The sequence below is a fragment of the Uloborus diversus genome, chromosome 3 (genome assembly GCF_026930045.1).
Source record: "Uloborus diversus isolate 005 chromosome 3, Udiv.v.3.1, whole genome shotgun sequence".
In the NCBI taxonomy this organism is placed as follows: Eukaryota; Metazoa; Arthropoda; class Arachnida; order Araneae; family Uloboridae; genus Uloborus; species Uloborus diversus.
This window is the reverse complement of record NC_072733.1, coordinates 178,993,406-179,011,348: the sequence shown is the minus strand read 5'-3', so window position 1 is coordinate 179,011,348 and position 17,943 is coordinate 178,993,406. Positions and strand designations below refer to the sequence as shown.

Below are 17,943 nucleotides of genomic sequence, written 5' to 3'. Positions count from 1 at the left end.
TTTCGAGTTCGAAACGTAACGTCAGAGCCGATCACGTGACGAGAAATCTCGCAAAGTGGTATTCTGAGGTAAAAAAATTGTTATTGCGATGTGGCAACGAGTCCAAGTTCCAGCCGCGATGGGGGAGGAAGAGTTTTTCGCCGGTTTTGGCGGCGCGGGGGGAGGGGAGGAGGCACGTGATTTCTTCCAACCAATGGTCTTTAGGCGCAGATACTTTTTGTTTTGCTCCATCCGTGCAAGATAAGGTGTGAATTTTGACGATTGGCACGCTAATGGCACATACTTCAAAGAATACGTTTTACGTTGCAAAGAATCACATTGAAATAATTTTAGATTTTCTAGAAGCAAATCCAGAATTCATAAAAATAAATTCACCGAAAATTTTACAAAATAGTACACAAAGGAAAAATGAGCCGAGGGCTAAAGGTAAGTCATATTTTATGCATACGAGTATTTCAATATTACAGTGTCTAAAACAAAAATCGAAGAGGGGAAAAAAGCCAATACATACATGAGAAAAAAAATTAACCGTACATTTTGTTGATTTATAATATAAAACCATCTATAATAGTAAGAACGTCTTGTATGAAATATATTTTTCCCGAGAAACTATAATCAAAATAATGATAATAATAATAACTTTAGAAAAAATCATGATATCAAAAAAAAAAATCCTAACTGTCATAAATGCAGACGAAGAAATATTAATAGTCCGTAATCGGGGATTGTATATTATGTTGTTGTTGTGTCTCGTGTCGAATGTGAAAGGTTTAGCTGCATCCAAAAGTCTTGATGAAAAAATCTGCTAATTCAAATTGAATATAAAACACTAAAATGCAGGGGGGGGGGGGCTAGGTTATGGCGCTGACTGCGCTATTGAATTTTTTAGGGGATGGTGGTGGTGAGGGGTATTTGTTTATTGGGGAGGGGCTCTTGCTTTTGTAGGGGGGAGTCTTTGCGATATTTGGGGGGAGGGGCACCCCTGCAACATGTAAAAGGTTTGTTGGGCTAATTGAGCTTTTGGGGATGAGAGCAGTCATAACAGAGTATACAATCTTCCATATTAGGATTGGTAATGTAAAAACCAACCTTTCCCCCCGCTCAGTTGTAACTTGTAATTATAGCAACAATCTCAGTATCAAAGACATATTCCAGTTGTTTTCTCTTTTTCTTTAAAATTATAATTTAATAAGCATATGCTTAAATAAAAAGTTTTATTTCTTCATTATTCCTGTTTTCAAATTCCATTTTTTCTAGGTATTGTTTTCCAAGACCCAATCTTAAGATATCTTCAAAACAGTACTTTTTTAGATTTCCTTTTCAAAACAAGCAACTTGTAACTATGATTACATAATTTCATCTTTATCTTCAAGATTAAAAAGTCAAAACAGCAATCTTGGTTATAAGATCAGTTTAAAATGAATAAATACTCTGCTTCTGTAAATGTATATTGAAAAATATTCATAAAGGGAGTAAGATTTTTTAATCATCGTTTCACTTCAGCTGATAAAGAACTTTAAACGTTCAACCCAAAGGAAAGATTCTAAATTGAAGAAGAAATGAAAAAAGGAGCAATCGGGGCGAAATGGAAAATCAAATTTTGGAAACAATTTCCCAGAAATTACCAGGCTTTGTACTTTTTTGTAATTAGTTAATCAATATCAAATTTCAATAAAGAAAAAAAAAATTTCTTACAAATTAAATTCAATTGAAATTGAATAATGACAGTAGGTAACAAATAAAGAATTTAGGGGAAAAAAGGGGGAGGAGGGTTTTACAGCAAAAGAAGACAGAAAAAAAAATTACATTCGTCAGTGGTGTACCTAGCATGGGTGACAGACGGGGCGGTCATTTGTGATGTCACCGCCCCCCCCCCCCCCTTAAACGCAAAAAAAGGGGGATTGTATATTCTGTGTAAACTTGAAATTCATACAATTTTCAGAAACAAATAGTACTTTTGTGAAACAACTAAATTTTAAGTGGGATAATGTACAAAAGACAAATAAAAATTATGAACGCTTTTTATATAATTTGCCCTAGACGCATTTGTGCAGGCCGTCAAGCGGTCAAAACCAATAAAGGGGAGTAGAAAATTCATAGCTCCTTAATTTTTTCAAATGCATTATTTCTTGAAAATGGAAGTCCCCTATCCCCCCCCCCCCACCCAACGGATTTGGTTAAAAGAAAATGAAATCCATGGAAATAAAGAACCTTAGCCGAGAATGCATTTTTATTCATAAACTGACATCTTTTGCATTGAAAAAGGAGCTCTTAATGTATTTAAAACACGTGTCTGCAATTTAATTCGGATATTTGTGCATTATAATGTTGTGAAACTGGGTTTAAGTCTTTTAAGCATTGAAAACTTGTTGTAAAGCGAGAAATGTTGCATATATACCTATTTTATGTTTGCAGTTATAACTCTCCCCCCCCCCCTCTCTACCCCCCCTGCACCATTTGTGGGGTTGGCCACATCCTAATTCGTTTTCTTCGTACCAATACCATACCTTTTAGAAAAAACCAACTCCCGTAGTTTTATTACGAAAATTTCACCGAAATCCACTTTGCCCCCCCCCCACCCCTTCTTCCCTGCAAAATGTTTTTGCAAAACTCCCGTTTTAGTGTCACAAAAATTGAACGGAAAACCACTTGCCCCTCAGTGCAGTTATATGACCCCCCCCCCTTTTCCCTGCACCATTTTCAGGGTTGGCAATATCCTAATTCGTTTTCCTCGTGCCAATACCTTTCAGAAAAACCAACTCCCGTAATTTTATCAAAAAAATTCCACTAAAAACCATTTGCACCCCCCCCCCCCCTCTGCACCATGTTCAGTGTTCGCAACATTCAAATTAGTTTTTCTGAAATGTATTGGCAAGCGGAAAACTAACTCCCGTTTTTGCGGCACGAAAATGGAATGGAAAACCACTCCCCCTGTACAGTTACGACCCCCTTGCCCCCTGCACCATTTTCGGCGCCGGCAAAATCCTAATTCCTTATTTGTTATCCTCCTGCCAATAAATACCTGTCAGAAAACTTACTCCCGCAATTGTATCACAAATTGACTAGAAAAACCAGTTGCCCCCCCCTGGTGCAATTTTACCCCCCCCCCCCCTTCCTGAACCATTTCCAAGATTGGCATTATCCAAATTCGTTTTCCTCGATTCAATACCTTTCAGAAAAACAAACTCCCATAATTGTATCACAAAAATCGCATAATCTCACCTACTTCGGGGCAGTCGAGATTTCACTCGCAAGTAAAGGCGCGAAAAGTCACTTTTTCCCCTTCTTTTGGAGCTTAGAATACGAACTTGCGAGATTTAAACTGCGAGACTGCGATTTTCCTTAAAGCGCCATCTAGTGAGACGATCAGAACTAATCTCGCAAGGTGAATTTCGAGCTTGGAATAAGCACCCAGAGTGTTTTTCATTTGTTATTATTATTATTATTATTATTATTTTTTTCAATTTTGTTTTTGCCTTAGTGTGGACATATCGTCTGTGATTTTTGGATCATTTCATGCCAAATCTGTAAGTGTGAGTGAAAAGCTCATACTGGAAAAACTTTTAATAAGCAAAACCTCCACTGTGTTGTAAAAACTAGAGCTTGAGAAGCAATTCTGAAGAAAAAATATTGTTTTGATTTTCATCAAGAAAAAGCTTTTCGAAAAAATGCAGTAGCATTCTATCCAGCTCAGCAGGGACAAAGTTCATTAACATTAACAGATGATGAAACATGTTGCAACAAACGCTAATGAGCTTTCAATTCAAATGATTCCATTTTATATTCTTTTACTTGTTCCTACTATTGAGAAAAAGTAATCACTAGTAGTTTGCTTGTTTATTTTCTAGGATCAGGCATTCCTGAAATGAAGACTGTTTTACGAGGTGTTGTTTTGAAAGAATATCTCACTTTTCGGACATTAGTCTCAAAAGTTGTTGGTTTAACTTGTTCACTAGGAAGTGGACTTCCTATTGGAAAAGAGGTTTGTTTGCTAGTAAAATTTTAATGTTACGTATGTCTAACATTTATTTTTAATACTACTATCATTGGAAAAAGTCAACTGCTTTGGATATGAAGGTTTTCTGTTCATATTTTATTTATGGCTTAATTTGAAGTTTGTTAATAAGATCATCAGCAGAAACACTTTTTTTTTTTTCAATCTAGTTGATTAACATCCTTTCTATGTTTCTCGCTGTAATGATTTTGATAGAATGCTTCATGATCAAAATTTATTTCCCCCCCAAAACATCGTTGTATGCAATTAAATGAAAATATATGTATTTTCATTTTTTCTAACAATTTTTAGTGCATTTTAACTGTAGTTTTAATACATTTTAATATTATTTTTAAGGTTGAATGTGTCACACCTAGTGTAAATTGAAAGTAAATTTTGAACTGGGGAATGTTTATTGCTGTATTTTCCTGACAGTTATTGCAATCTTATGTTCACAAACTGTCAGGTATCTCTAAAAACATTCAATGCTGCAGAAATGAAGTGAATCAATACAAACAACATCCACACAATTTTTGTTATCTAAAGCCAGGTAACCTTGTCATAGAAATGCAATAAATTAGTAGCACATGATTTACCTTTCTTGAATCCATACTTCAAACTAGTCAACAGACTATTAGTCTCTAAGAAATTCATAATCTTAATTTTGATCAAAGTTTCTAAAATCTTACAAATCACAGAAGTCAGACATACAGGTCTATAATTCCCTGCTTTACCTTTAGCCCCTTTCTTGAAGAGCAGCATAATATTAGCCAGCTTCCTGTTCTCTGGCACTGTCCCAGATTTATAAGAAGCATTGAAAATAATTAAAATAACATCCACTAAATCCTCTGCACATTCAACTAAAATTTTGGGATACATATTCTCTGGTCCTGGAGTTTTAGTTGCTTTGATTTTTTTCAAATGAAATAGAACCTCCTCCCTGGAAAATAAAAAATCCTCTAGCTGTATCAAAGCTTGTGTATTGTTAGTGTCAACTGTTGAAAAATGCACAATCAGTTGACCCAGACGTGATGTGAACACACAACCTTCGGATATGGAGTCCGACGCGCTACTATAATGCCATTGGGTCATTATGATTGAACAGACTTGATCATGTTATTTCTTTAAAAAATTTTAGATGCACATTCTGTATGGCTTATCTTATGTTTTTTCATACTTATAGTGATGAAATTTTACTAACAGCTGGTTTGTGTCTTTTTTTAATTTAAATACTGAAAATTAGTAATGTTGAATCGGTTTCAAAATTACAAGGTCATCTATTGTATGAAATTACCTTCACTGACTGAAAAAAACATGCTATTTTACTATATATATATATATATATATATATAATTATTTTCTCTATTTATTTCCAGGGTCCATTTGTTCATGTGGCTAGCATAGTTGCCACTCTTTTAAGCAAACTTGTCACTTCATTCAAGGGTATATATGAGGTAATATTTTTACTTCTATCTGGTGGTCTCTTTATGTGTTGTTGTAAACTTTTGTTATTACTCATTGCTGTAATTTCATGGTTAAAAAAAAAAGTTGTAAATATCCATATATATTTTTTAAACTTAAAAAGAAGCTCCAAAAGTAGTCAGAAGTGAATTGATGGAGATATTAATTACAAACGCATTTTCACCCTAAATTGCTCTTTCCATGTGAATGGCTGGTCCAAGTTTTTCGAATTGAATATAGTTGGAAAGGTCTTAAAAAACTACCTTAAACAAAGTTTTTCACTAAGCGTCCGAGGTCCAATAACCTAAATCCACTAGATAAAATCTTATACACGTTTTTTAATTAGCCAAATACATAATTTTTAACTTTGACTCTTTTCATTGTTGGTAGCATGAAATATTTAGTTGTAATAGAATTTTTAAATTGCTCTTTCTACACAACAAATGCATTATACTGCTGCGCTAAGCGCAAAAGTCGTATCTGCAGCTGAGTTCAAAAGGAGAAATTCCGATTTAAAGTTTTGCACCTCCATGTATTTGATTCCGATGATACTTTTCAGATTTTTCAAAAAAATATTTCCCACTGTAAAACATTTTATTTAAGTGAAATATGTGACAAAGAACCACTTGGTGGGCATAACTCAATTTTGATAAAAAGTGCAGATACAACTTTTGTGCTTAGCATGGCTGTATAGTGCTTTGAGGTTGGAATGCCTGTAAAAACAACCCTTTAGGACATTTACCCCTGTATACAGTTCTAAAACGTGAGGCCCCAAAATTGATTAGAAAAAAAAGCTTGAAGCAATTACAAGTTAATGAAAGTTCATTTTTATTCGCTTTTTCATGCAACATAGTTAGTGTGAAGAAATTGCTGAATAATATTGTTACAAATTCTGTAAATAATAATTATTGTAGTAACATAACCTGTAAATAGTTTCCCGTAATGAATATACAGCCCCTATACATTCGGCTGAAGTATACGACCCCCTATTTCTTTTTTGTTCATTGATAAAATTTGATAACGGTCTACTATTTTCGAGAAGCGTTTGGAATCTTGTGGAATATTTGAGAGATTTCTTTCGATGTTTATAAAAGCGTCCCGCGTGATAAAAAGTTAGTTTTGATTGAGAATTCGAACTGAGAGTGTATTAGCTCTGTTTATTGCGAGGCATTTCGCTGTGTTGTTTTTCGTATTTGGAAGTAAATACGTGTGTAACCGTTGAGTTTACGGTGTGGTGTGATATTTGCTTAATTGCTGATGACTAATTTAGCAGTTGTTGACGATCTTTCCTGTACTTAGTGTAAATAAATTCTCTGTTTTTAATCAAGAACTGTGTCGTCCTTTCAAGAAAGTTGGAAGTCTCACCGGATCCGTTACAATATTATATGTTGCTATTTCTCCCATGAGTGTTGAGAAATAAAACTCTTGCATTTGTTTTTATTATTCAGGCGTTGTAGGTAACTACAGCCAAAATCTTTCCCTTTTGATTATGTTTTTGCAACTTTAATATTTAATTATTTTTATTTCTTTTTTTATTGGGTACTTTTAGCTTGAAATCAATTATCTTCTCCCCTCCTCCTCCCCAAAAAAAAGAAACACAATTTACCTATATTTTGCTAAATACCTGTATTTGCTATCACCATAAACCAACAACCACAAAGTGAAACTTTTGATAAAATTGGTAGAATTTGTTCATTTGATTAGTTTGATATTTTATTTTTTTAACAGCAAAGGTCATGCCTACTTACTCAATAATATTGAGTAAGTTGACTTGAGTAAGTAATCTTTTTATAAAGACTATTGTTTATGCATAAATTTTTACGCATTAACTTAGTTTTGCGGTATCATTTCATTCAGGAAGATTTCAATAATTGGGAAATCGGTGATCTTTACCTATTGGCATCAAATTTTCGACACCAATATCAGCGTGAGAAAAGTTTTACTTTGCATACATAAAGAAATAGTAGAGGAACATCTGTTTGCTTAGGGTTATCAATCAGAATACATGAGGCTGCCCTGCGTGAATGAAATTGCTCTTTAAGGTGGGGTTCTTGAAATTGAAACAGTTTGTAACATGTAGGAGGAAAGAAATGACAAGAGGGACACACAATGGGGAGAATTTGACAACACGCCTTGTTTGAATAAGAATGTTTATGAAAAACAGTGATATGTACCAAAGACAGGAGGGGGTGTGGTGCAGTGTGAAACTTTGTGACAAAGAGGGAAGTGGATCAAAAATGTTGAAAAAAAGTGTGACATCATTTATGCCTAGCCCTTAACCATAAACGAATCACAAAGGCAAACATTTTTTTAACTTGTACTATTATTGTTACGTCCAGTTTATGCAGGAAGATTTCTATAGTTAGGAAATTTGTGATCTCTATCCATTGGCATCAAATTTTTGGCACCAATGCCTGCACGAGAAATTGTTTTCCTTTTCATACGTAAACTAAGAGTCGGGAAATATATATTTGCATAGGGTTATACAAAGCAACATGGTATCCAAAGTAAAATTATTCATGCCAAGAATTTGATGACTATACCAGTATCCCAATTTTCGAAATATCCCTTTTCATTCATTTATTTTGAGATTAACATACAAAAAGCAAAATTGGAATAAATTAGTACTGTTTAGTATTGTAAGTACATGTAAAAAAAGAGTAGAAATAGAGATGTTGGAAACAGGAAATTTTCTGTAAGTTTTCTCAAATTTTCAGTTTTGAATACAGTCAAATTTGGACCGCGAGGCAAACAATAGTATATATTAATTTATTGATTGATTTTTTAGAATGAATCTCGGACAAGTGAAATGCTTGCTGCTGCTTGCGCTGTGGGTGTTGCTTGTAGTTTCGCTGCTCCAATTGGAGGTAACATTGTGCATGCATATTCTGTGATTTCTTTCTTTCTACTAAATGTAATTCATATGTATTTAACAGAAAAAGCAATTTTTCTATTTTAATTAGGAAATGTTTATCAAGTTAATCATTTTTCCAGCGATGGAAATCTGCCATTTGTTGGATTTCAACTTTCTTTTAAACGTTTCTTCCATTCAATGTCAAAGGTCTACTTTTTATATGCAAAAATGAGTTTCATAAGAAAATCTGGTGATGAGAGCCCCTTTCAAATATTATCTCACTGGTTGTTTCATCTAATTTAATTTTTTTGGAAAGTTCATTCTTTTAGGATGGAAGCATTTTGGGAACAGAACCAATTTTTGAAAGGGGCAGGCAACTTTAAAATTTTTTAAGCAATTTTAATACATTTTTATTTTTATCCTTTGGTTTGTATAAATTAATTTTTTCATTGCCTTGTTTTTACAAAGCATCATTTTATCATTTCCTTCATTTTCCATGAGTAGTCTTTACAAAGTAAACTCCTTTAAATTCACAAGAAGTTGCATTTTTTTTTTTTTTTTAGATTTTTGTGCACACATAAAATCAAGAATTAAATTTACTCATACCCGAAAACTATTGATAGTAAAAATTGACGTTAAATTAAGTATTTTTGGTGGTTAGATACGCTTATGTTTTTTTCTCTTTTAATTATTATTTCCACATGTTGTTTTTGTGCATAAGTGTATCTTATTTACAAATTGGGGCGGGTGGGGCACAGTGAGAGGTGGGGTCCAGTGAAACAGAGCTTTTTTTTTTATTTTCTAAATTATATTTGGTAAATGATGCTAGGTACACATGAACATGAATGTATGCGTGAACTACAAAACTGTTTATTATCACCATTTTGTTGGATTCCTTGAGTATTTTGTAAAAATGATTTGGTCTGCTGTTCTCATTAGAATTTTGTAACGGGCAAGCTGTAAAAAAAAGTCATTTTCCTGGCGCAAAAAAATGTAGTTTTCCTGGCATAAAAATTTTTTACTCTCCTGGCATTATTTATGATGCACCGGTAATACAATAGGATTTATTTCCAATACAGTAGCTAGAAAACAAGAGTATGATTAAAAATAAAAAATGCTGAATTTAGAAAACAATAAGTAAAAAAATGTAGCAGTCAAAAAATTCTATTCATTTATTTTTTTTCCTTGTTGGTTATACATTTTTTAATTTGAATGTTGCTTGAATAGGTAAATGAAGTTGCTCTTAATTTCTGACTTAGATAAATTAGAGCACAATTTTGTAGAATTATGTAAATATTTTTCTAAATTGGAGAATTAGAAATAACAAACAATGGAACTTAATGTGAAAATTGTCATTAGTATGTTGGTTTAGAATTTTAGTATAGCAATTGAAAAAAAAAATTTTTTGTTAAAATTACTGTCTGTCATTAGAGTGTAAGCTGTTCAGAATAAATAATATGAAAAAAACCTTTTTTAACGGACCAAGACTTGAAAGGATGTTTGCTATTTTGGAGTGTTCTTTAACTGAGGTTTTGCATAGGTTTTTGTTTTGTCACGCAATAAACATACTTTTTGATTTAGGTTACAGTTATTATTAAGTTAAATTTTTAATAACCTTTGATGAAACTCATTTTGTCATACTCCTGGTGCTGCTTGTCAATGTGTAAAAAATTTGACTTTTGCTTTGAGGGGTGTAGCATAGTTAAAGTGAGTTCCCTCTATTTTCTCTTAATAAGTTCCTAACAAGGAGTATGTTTTTTTTTTTTTTTTCAGATTTTTTAAAGCATTTTTATTTAAAAAAAAATTTGTGAATGTGAAATGTCAGGTGTTTGGAGAATCACCCAGCAACTTCTAAGGTATTCTTAAGGCAATACGATAAAACTACAAAAAAAAAAAAAAAAAAAAAGTTCAATAGCAGTAGAAGTTTCATCTATGGTTGAAAAACCAAAATATTTTAAAATAAACTAAGAGAGGAATGTACAAGTTCTGAATTCTACAGAGCATCACAACAACTGGGCTACATGCACCAAATGCTACAATACAAGGAAATAAACGGTAGCTTATACCTAAAACTAAGCTGGGGGTTTCGTCTATACTATTAGAAGCCAGAGGGCTACAATAATGGTACTCCACTGGACCCATTACCAACATATGCAAAAAATAAACAATACCTTACTTAATTTTCCAAGTAGACAAGACAAATGTAGGCCCACATACATAATGTCCGTTCGAGTTGTCAAAAAATAACAGAAACGCCAAAGAAATAAAAAATCATTTAATCCAGTCAGAAATTGCGTCCAAGTGCAGGCCAGTCTTCCGAAGAAATGCACCAAATGTTCATCCATAAACACGACCCAGATGCCTGGTTTCTCATGGTTATATCATAAGTCTGGGGATAAAGATGGTTACAGTGAAGAGTAGTGTTGATTAAAGGCAATATTTGAAAAAATATTTGTGATTAGATTAATAGGAAAATTATTATCAATAAGCTTATTTCTAAGCAAAGAAACCGCCACGTGGGTCACGTTTATGGATGAACGTTTGGTGCATTTCTTCGGACAACTGGCCCTGCACTTGGATTCGATTTTGGACTGGATGAAATGATTTTTATTTCTTTGGCATTTTTTGTTATTTTTTGACAACTGTAATAGGTATTATGTATGTGGGCCTGGATTTGTTTTGTCTACTTGGAAAATTAGGTAAGATATTGTTTATTTTTTGCATGTGCTGGTAATGGGTCCAGTGAAGTACCATTATTGTAGCCCTCAGGCTTCTAATGGTATAGACGAAATCCCCAGCTTAGTTTTAGATACAGTAGAAGACTGTTATAATGCACACCTTGGGACCAGAGCTTTTGCGTTATACAGGTTTTTGCGTTATATAGATCATTTCACAAATTTTGAAAACTAATATTCAGAATATATCTATATATTAGCACTTCAGAATGAGTTTTATCTGCAATGAGTATTAAAGCACCAATATTACAATTAGTTATTCACAAAAAAAATATGTTTCACAATCAGAAGAAAGTGAATTATCCTGCACTTCTGCTAGCTTCAGGGTTTGCATAACATCTGCATTTTCAAGAGCCATCTGGTAATTTCTGTTTACTGTGAGCACTAATTTTCCCTTAAAAGCTTTGAATTAAAATGGAAAGATGAGAAACTATTTCAAAATTTGATTTTCCTTACAATTTTAGTGGTTGCAAATCAAAAAAGAGGGATTTTTTAAACTTCAAAACATATTGTTTACTTCTGAAAAGTTGTGCGTTTTATAGAGAATTGCGTTATATAGGTCGGCGTTATAACGGTCTTCTACTGTATAAGCTACTGTTTATTTGCTTGTATTTTTGCATGTGGTGTGTGTAGCCCAGTGTTGTGATGCTCTGTACATATTTGGAACTTGTACATTCCTCTCTTAGTTTATTTTAAAATATTTTGGTTTTTCAACCATAGATGGAGGTTTCACTGCTGACGAGTACTGGCTCCATTTATTAATTATTAATTTTCTGTTCTCGATTCTTTATTTTGTGCTTTTGTAAACCACTGCGGTACGTACATTATGTAGTAAGAAAAGCAAATGCAACATAGCTGTACCAAAGACCACATACTGTACAGTAGATCCAGTTATGATGTTTGTAACTAAAAAAAACCGCAGATGGTGATGATTTATGCTGCGTCATCAAAACGTTATTCTCATATAATTTTAAATACACAATACAGTAGCTTCACTAGTTCTTTTAACGTTTCCATCTATGGCACCACCCCTCTTCCTAGTTTCTTAAATTCACAATACAAAAGCAGATTCCATTTTCATAATTTTTTGCATTTTGCTTAGAAACTATTCGGTGAACTTTTACGGATTTCCTTTTCTTGCTTTTTAATTGTAGATATGGAAAATTCACTCACACTTAATTGTCGTGCTACCTTCGACGCATTTTGCAGGTGCTCAAGCACATAATCTTTAGCTTTTCTTTAATTGTCAGAAACTTTCTCTTTTTCCTTCTATCATGTCAAACTTTAAATGAAAACAGCACTCTTAGGTGTCATTATATTTCATCAACTTTCCCATATAGAATGAAAAAAATAAATAGAAAATGAGGAGTAGAGTTATTTGTATAAGCGATGTTCAGACTAGTACGGTGTGTTAACTTCCCGCTCTCAGTGAGGCTAAAGGGATGAAGGTCCATTCACGAAAAAAAATTTAGTAGCCAATAACAAAGCCAATACTTACGCACCACGATTCCCTTCGGAAAATTTTCGTGTTGTGGGCAAAGAATTTGCTTTGGAAAAAAATTCTTAACCAGTGAAAAAATCTTGTTATAGCCATTTCGCGTAAGTCGGATGTGTAGTTCAAGGCGATTTTTCCCAACAGGAATACCGTGGCATTCCTGAGCTCTGTCTGGTCTGATGAAAAAGACTCCTGCTCTTCTCTATCCAAATTAGAGTTGGAAGAGCCATCTGTGTAGGCAATCGTCAGATCTTGAGTTGAGGTTGCAAGTTTTTCAATGGTATGGTTGTCTTTTTCTTTGATTATTGCTGTGGGTTCATTCTTGGTGCAAGGTCATAAGAGATTTAAAAATATTTTAGTTTGGGGGAGAGGGCACAGGAGGTTGTAAGGCTCTTTAGAAATTTTAAAAGCCTCATATTTGAGATTGATATCATTCCGTACATCATGATCAAATTGGAGGGTTGAGGATCTCTTCGATCTACACTTTCCAATCCATGCACCAAAGGTTCTACTTGAGATGTTGCGATCAGTAAGGGTTTGGATTTTGTTGGTAAATTTAATGGTTGTTAATTTTCTTCTGCTTTCCAAGGGGGCAAGGCCACATTCCTTTTCAATTTTGATGTTATTCATTGAAGAAACAGCTCCAATGATGATTTTAGAGACTCTGTATTGAACATTGTCGATCTTTTCTTTAACAGTAGGCCTTGCCGATGCCCATATAGGTGCTGCATATTCGAGAACAGGCCTGACGATAGAAGTGTAGGTATTCTTGAGAGTTTTTGGACTTGATCCTCAGGAAGCACCACAAAGTCTTTTGAGAATGTTAAGCTTTTTCAGTGCTTTATTTGAAACGTTTTCAAGGTGTTTAGAGAATCTTAACTCTGCATCTAGAGTTAGTTCAAGATACTTGGAGTTAGAAGTTTGTCTAATTTCTGAACCTAATAGCTTTAAAATAGGATGGAACAAATTTCTATTTTTCCTGTCTGTTGAGAAAACACAAAGGTTTGTTTTGTCTGGATTAATTTTAAGCTCAAGATGTTTGGACCAAATTTCAATGCCCTTCATACAGATATTAAGAGCTCTTTGTGAGACTTCGAGATTTGAGTAGGTGTGCCAGACTGCAATATCATCGGCATAAGAGGCAACAGTTATTTCTTTACTGATGTGGATGTCTATCGTATTCATGTGCAGAAGAAAAAGAAGAGGGCTAAGTAGTCGAAATTAGTGACTCAACGTATTTATTAAAGATAAAACTAGAAAACACTCATCCCCAAAATACTATTTTCATGCATAAAATTCTTTTATGTATGATGCATATTTCTGCATGAATGAAAAATGTACTTTTTGTCCCCTGGTCTGAATTTTTATTGTATTTAAAGCATAGGTAACTCTTTTTTTGTATATGTTTATTTTTATACTATTCATTAAAATATTCAAAGCTCAGTTACATGGGATGTAGTTCATGAGAAAATATGTTACAATAACAACATATAATTCTGTATTAATTAGCACTTTATGGCATGCTACTACTGTCAATAAACTTACTTTTGGCAAAGTACAAGTTTCAACATACTGCAGCTATGTTGCAACACAGATGTGAAACATCTGTTTTTTGGCTATGTTCTGGTTTTCGGGAATAGAACCAATCATATTGATTCTATCCAGTGTTTTTTTTAATTTTATTTATTTTATTTTTTTAAGTATTAAATAAAATTTGTGTGCAAAATTTCTTATTAGTAATATTTTATCTGATTTTTTTTCAGGTGTTTTGTTTAGCATTGAAGTAACATCAGTATTTTTTGCTGTAAGAAATTATTGGCGAGGGTTCTTTGCTGCATGCTGTGGAGCTATGGTATGGCGCCTACTTGCTGTATGGTTTAAGGATGAAGGTGTGTTTAAAGTTATTTATTTCTAAAGAAATATTATTTCATCAAATTCAAGTTTTAAGTCGAGTACATATTGATACAACCTTTCTCTTTGTCAATAAAAATTGAATCTTGTAATGTTTGAAATATATTTTTATACATATTCAGAGTGGTTAGCTACCAGAAAATTTGAGAAAAGTCCGGGAAAATTGTAGTCCTGAAAGAGCTAATGCTGAATTGCATATTGACCAAAGGCTTTTCCATTTAAACTTCTGTGAAAAAGTGTGTAGTCAATTGTTTATTGTACAGGGAAAATTTTCTAGTGGAGAAAATAAAAGAACACCATATCTTTAAAACACAAAGAAAAATTGATATTTTTATGAATTGTAAAAGTACCAAACAAGTGTGCTTTGGTTCACCTTTCCCTTAAAAAAAAGGGGGAAAGGACTAGTGTTCAGCTCTCCAACTGCATGTTATAGGAGATTCTTTAAATAGTTGTTTTCATGAGAATGCACTTTTTATATTAAATTAAGTTTCTTCTTTCACAAGTAAATTTTTCTTAAAAATGGCTACAAATGTCAAATTTCCCTTTAATACAGATTAAATTAATATTTATTCAAATTGAATCAAAAGGCTTAGTTTTTTCTGCCACCATTTGAATTTTTTTTTTAAATTTGTTACTTGTTGAATTTTTTTTTTTTTTTTTTTTTTTTCAAAACTATACATTCGACTCGCTCTACAACATGACTCAACTTACGCCAAATAACTATTAAGCGTGTTTTTCATGAGTAAAGAATTTTAGAGCTAATGCAAATTCCTTGCCCTCAACTCTAAAATTTTTCATAAGGAAGTAGCAGTGCATGAATATCGGCTTCGTTATTCGGTACTAAATATTGATTTCATGAATGGATTACAGTTAAAATTTAAGAAAATCAGTAAAAAATCGGAAATTCCTTTCAATAATGAAGCTTGTGAGTAAGGTCTAAGCAAAGTATAAAACATTATGAAAGTGGAAGCTGCTCTTGTATTGTGGATTAAAGAGACCAACAAGAAGGTTGTTACTATACATGGAAACTTAATAAAGGAAAAGGCAATGCAACTGTATTTAAAAATCGATTAGATTATAGTGCAGCATTTTATTATACTCTACATATAGTACTGTTTTTATGTCCCTCTCTCCCGTTAATCATTCATTTGTTTTTGTGCATCTGAACGGTATTTTATGTTGAATAAAACAGGTTTTTTTAATACTATAAAATTTCAGTTCCATATGCAAGAAACCATAATATATAGTTAAGAAATGGTTTAGGGCAATTGGAGGGGTGTTTATAAGCATTTAAAAGAATTGGGAATGTTTCTAAAAAATTTGTATATATACCATTTTCTACAACACGAAATTTTGACTTAACACAACTGGTCTTGGAAGGTCACAACCGTTCCTTCGGGCAAGTTAAAACTCGACTGTATTAGTGTTTCTTTGCTTCAAAATCGCTGTGGGGAGAAGGGGGGAGAGCTGCGCCATTCTAGTAGTTTGCTATTTTATTTATTTTATTTTTGGCATTCACTGAACAAGGAAAAAAAACCTTTTTTCCATGAAATTGTTCCATATAATAATATTCAAAATCATAAAAGTTACACAAATAGCAATAAAACTTACTACTGTTTGTGCAATTTTGCTTTTTTTATTTGTTGATTTTATGATGTTGAGTTTTTGCACAAACGTAAGTTGTTTTATTTATTTTGTTTTATGTGTTTAATTATTTCCTCTGAAATATTGTATTTTTAACTAATTTTTATATTTTCTCCTACATGGAAAATCACAGTTTGCAATACTAGCACATTTTTGGAACTGTGAAACTATGTTTTAGCATATGATTTTTCCTTATCATACTTTTAACAGATCTAAAAGAGGACAAAACAAAGCATAATACAGAAAATTTTAAACTTATGTGCAAAAAATAATATGCATTTAAAACAGTAAATTTATTGCTCATCTTGAAATAAAATTTACAAAATGTGAAAGTATGTTAAGTTTACAAATCTAATTTTGTTCATTATGTTGTTCACTGGTGGTGATAAAGTAGGAAGTTTCCTATTCTCAACTATTTTAACTGTATGCAGCACAAAACATAAGGATGAGACTTATGACTATTCTCCGTAAGTCATTCCCTGCTGTGCATTATTCATCAACCTTTGTTTTTATTACCATTAAAATAGTTTTTTTTTTTGTTTTGTTTTTTGCAGGTTTTTTTTTTTCTCTGAAGGTATGGTATTTACCTAGTAAAATTTTTAATAGTTCCATGTCTGGTGGTTAGGACAGCTAGATATGTTTGCCATAGGTGATTCATTCAATCATTGGCATGGATAAAAGCTGTTTAGAGTAGCTGTCTCCCCTGTCTAGATTTTTACATCTTTGTTGTTCACAATTTTCTGGGTTTTTTTTCGAAAGAATGCAGACAAAAATCTGTCAACATCGCAGAACTATGTCATTCAAACATAAAATACTTGTACAAAAGTCAAATATCAACTTCTCCTAGTCTTGTGTGAAATGTTATCTATTTTTCTCTGAAATTTCAGTAAAAGTTCTTATAAGGAATGCAGTTTTTTTTTAAATAATCAATTATATGTTTTTTTAAAAATGGTACAAAATCATATGTGTAAAATTGAGGGTTTTTTCCCATGTATCATTCCAACAAAAGTGAGGACTTTTGCTGAAATCAATATACAGTTATTATATATATATATATATATATATATATATATATATATATATATATATATATATATATATATATATATATATATATATATATATAGTAGACCCTTGTTTTACATGAGTTTATTTTACGCGGATGCGGCAATGCAAACAGATAACATTTTCCTCTCTTTCAAAATCCAAACTCCTAAAGATTGCAGATTACACATAGTAAACTGCATTTTGGTATGCTAATAACCCCCTGGAGACATTTTATGCAATTGCTTCCAGAGCTCCTTCCAGAACAAAATTATTAAGCTCACGCATTTCAGAACTCACTAGAAGAAGAGCTTATATGAGTGACAATTTAGTCCGAAACCAACGAGGATACCGACTTCAGTGACATACAACCAAAAACATTCACATTGAAAATTTTGAGCCATTCCTAGACAATAGAAATTATCTTTCTGATTGGTTAGTGAAGGATGATTCTGTCATGGAAATGACACAAGTGATCATGGATGCGTTAATGTTCTGCAAAGAATTACGGAGAAAATTTCTTAATAACTGCCAAAAGACTATCATAGCCATCTCCTTTTTATAAACAGAACATAAAATTAGTTTATGTTTTCTTTATACATGTTGTGAATAAAAATCGATATAAGTACACATTATACTTATTATACAATTAGTCATGACTAGAATGAAGTATTTTTTTTATCTACGGATCCTAACCCCTATTTTAACACTACTATTAAGTTTTGATTTACGCGGCATTTCCGTGGAACGTAACCCCCGCGTAAAATGGTCTACTGTATATATATTTGTACTTTGTCAGTTAATT

At 32.6% G+C, this 17,943-nt stretch overlaps 1 protein-coding gene across 1 annotated transcript in view; it reads left to right on the top strand.

Annotated features, from left to right (window-relative positions):
• LOC129219309 (chloride channel protein 2-like) overlaps positions 1-17,943 on the top strand; it is a 141,187-nt gene that overhangs the window by 62,811 nt on the left and 60,433 nt on the right. The window contains 4 exon segments of the mRNA XM_054853658.1: positions 3,849-3,982; positions 5,371-5,448; positions 8,244-8,322; positions 14,303-14,428. Coding sequence (XP_054709633.1) covers positions 3,849-3,982; positions 5,371-5,448; positions 8,244-8,322; positions 14,303-14,428 — 417 coding nt within the window.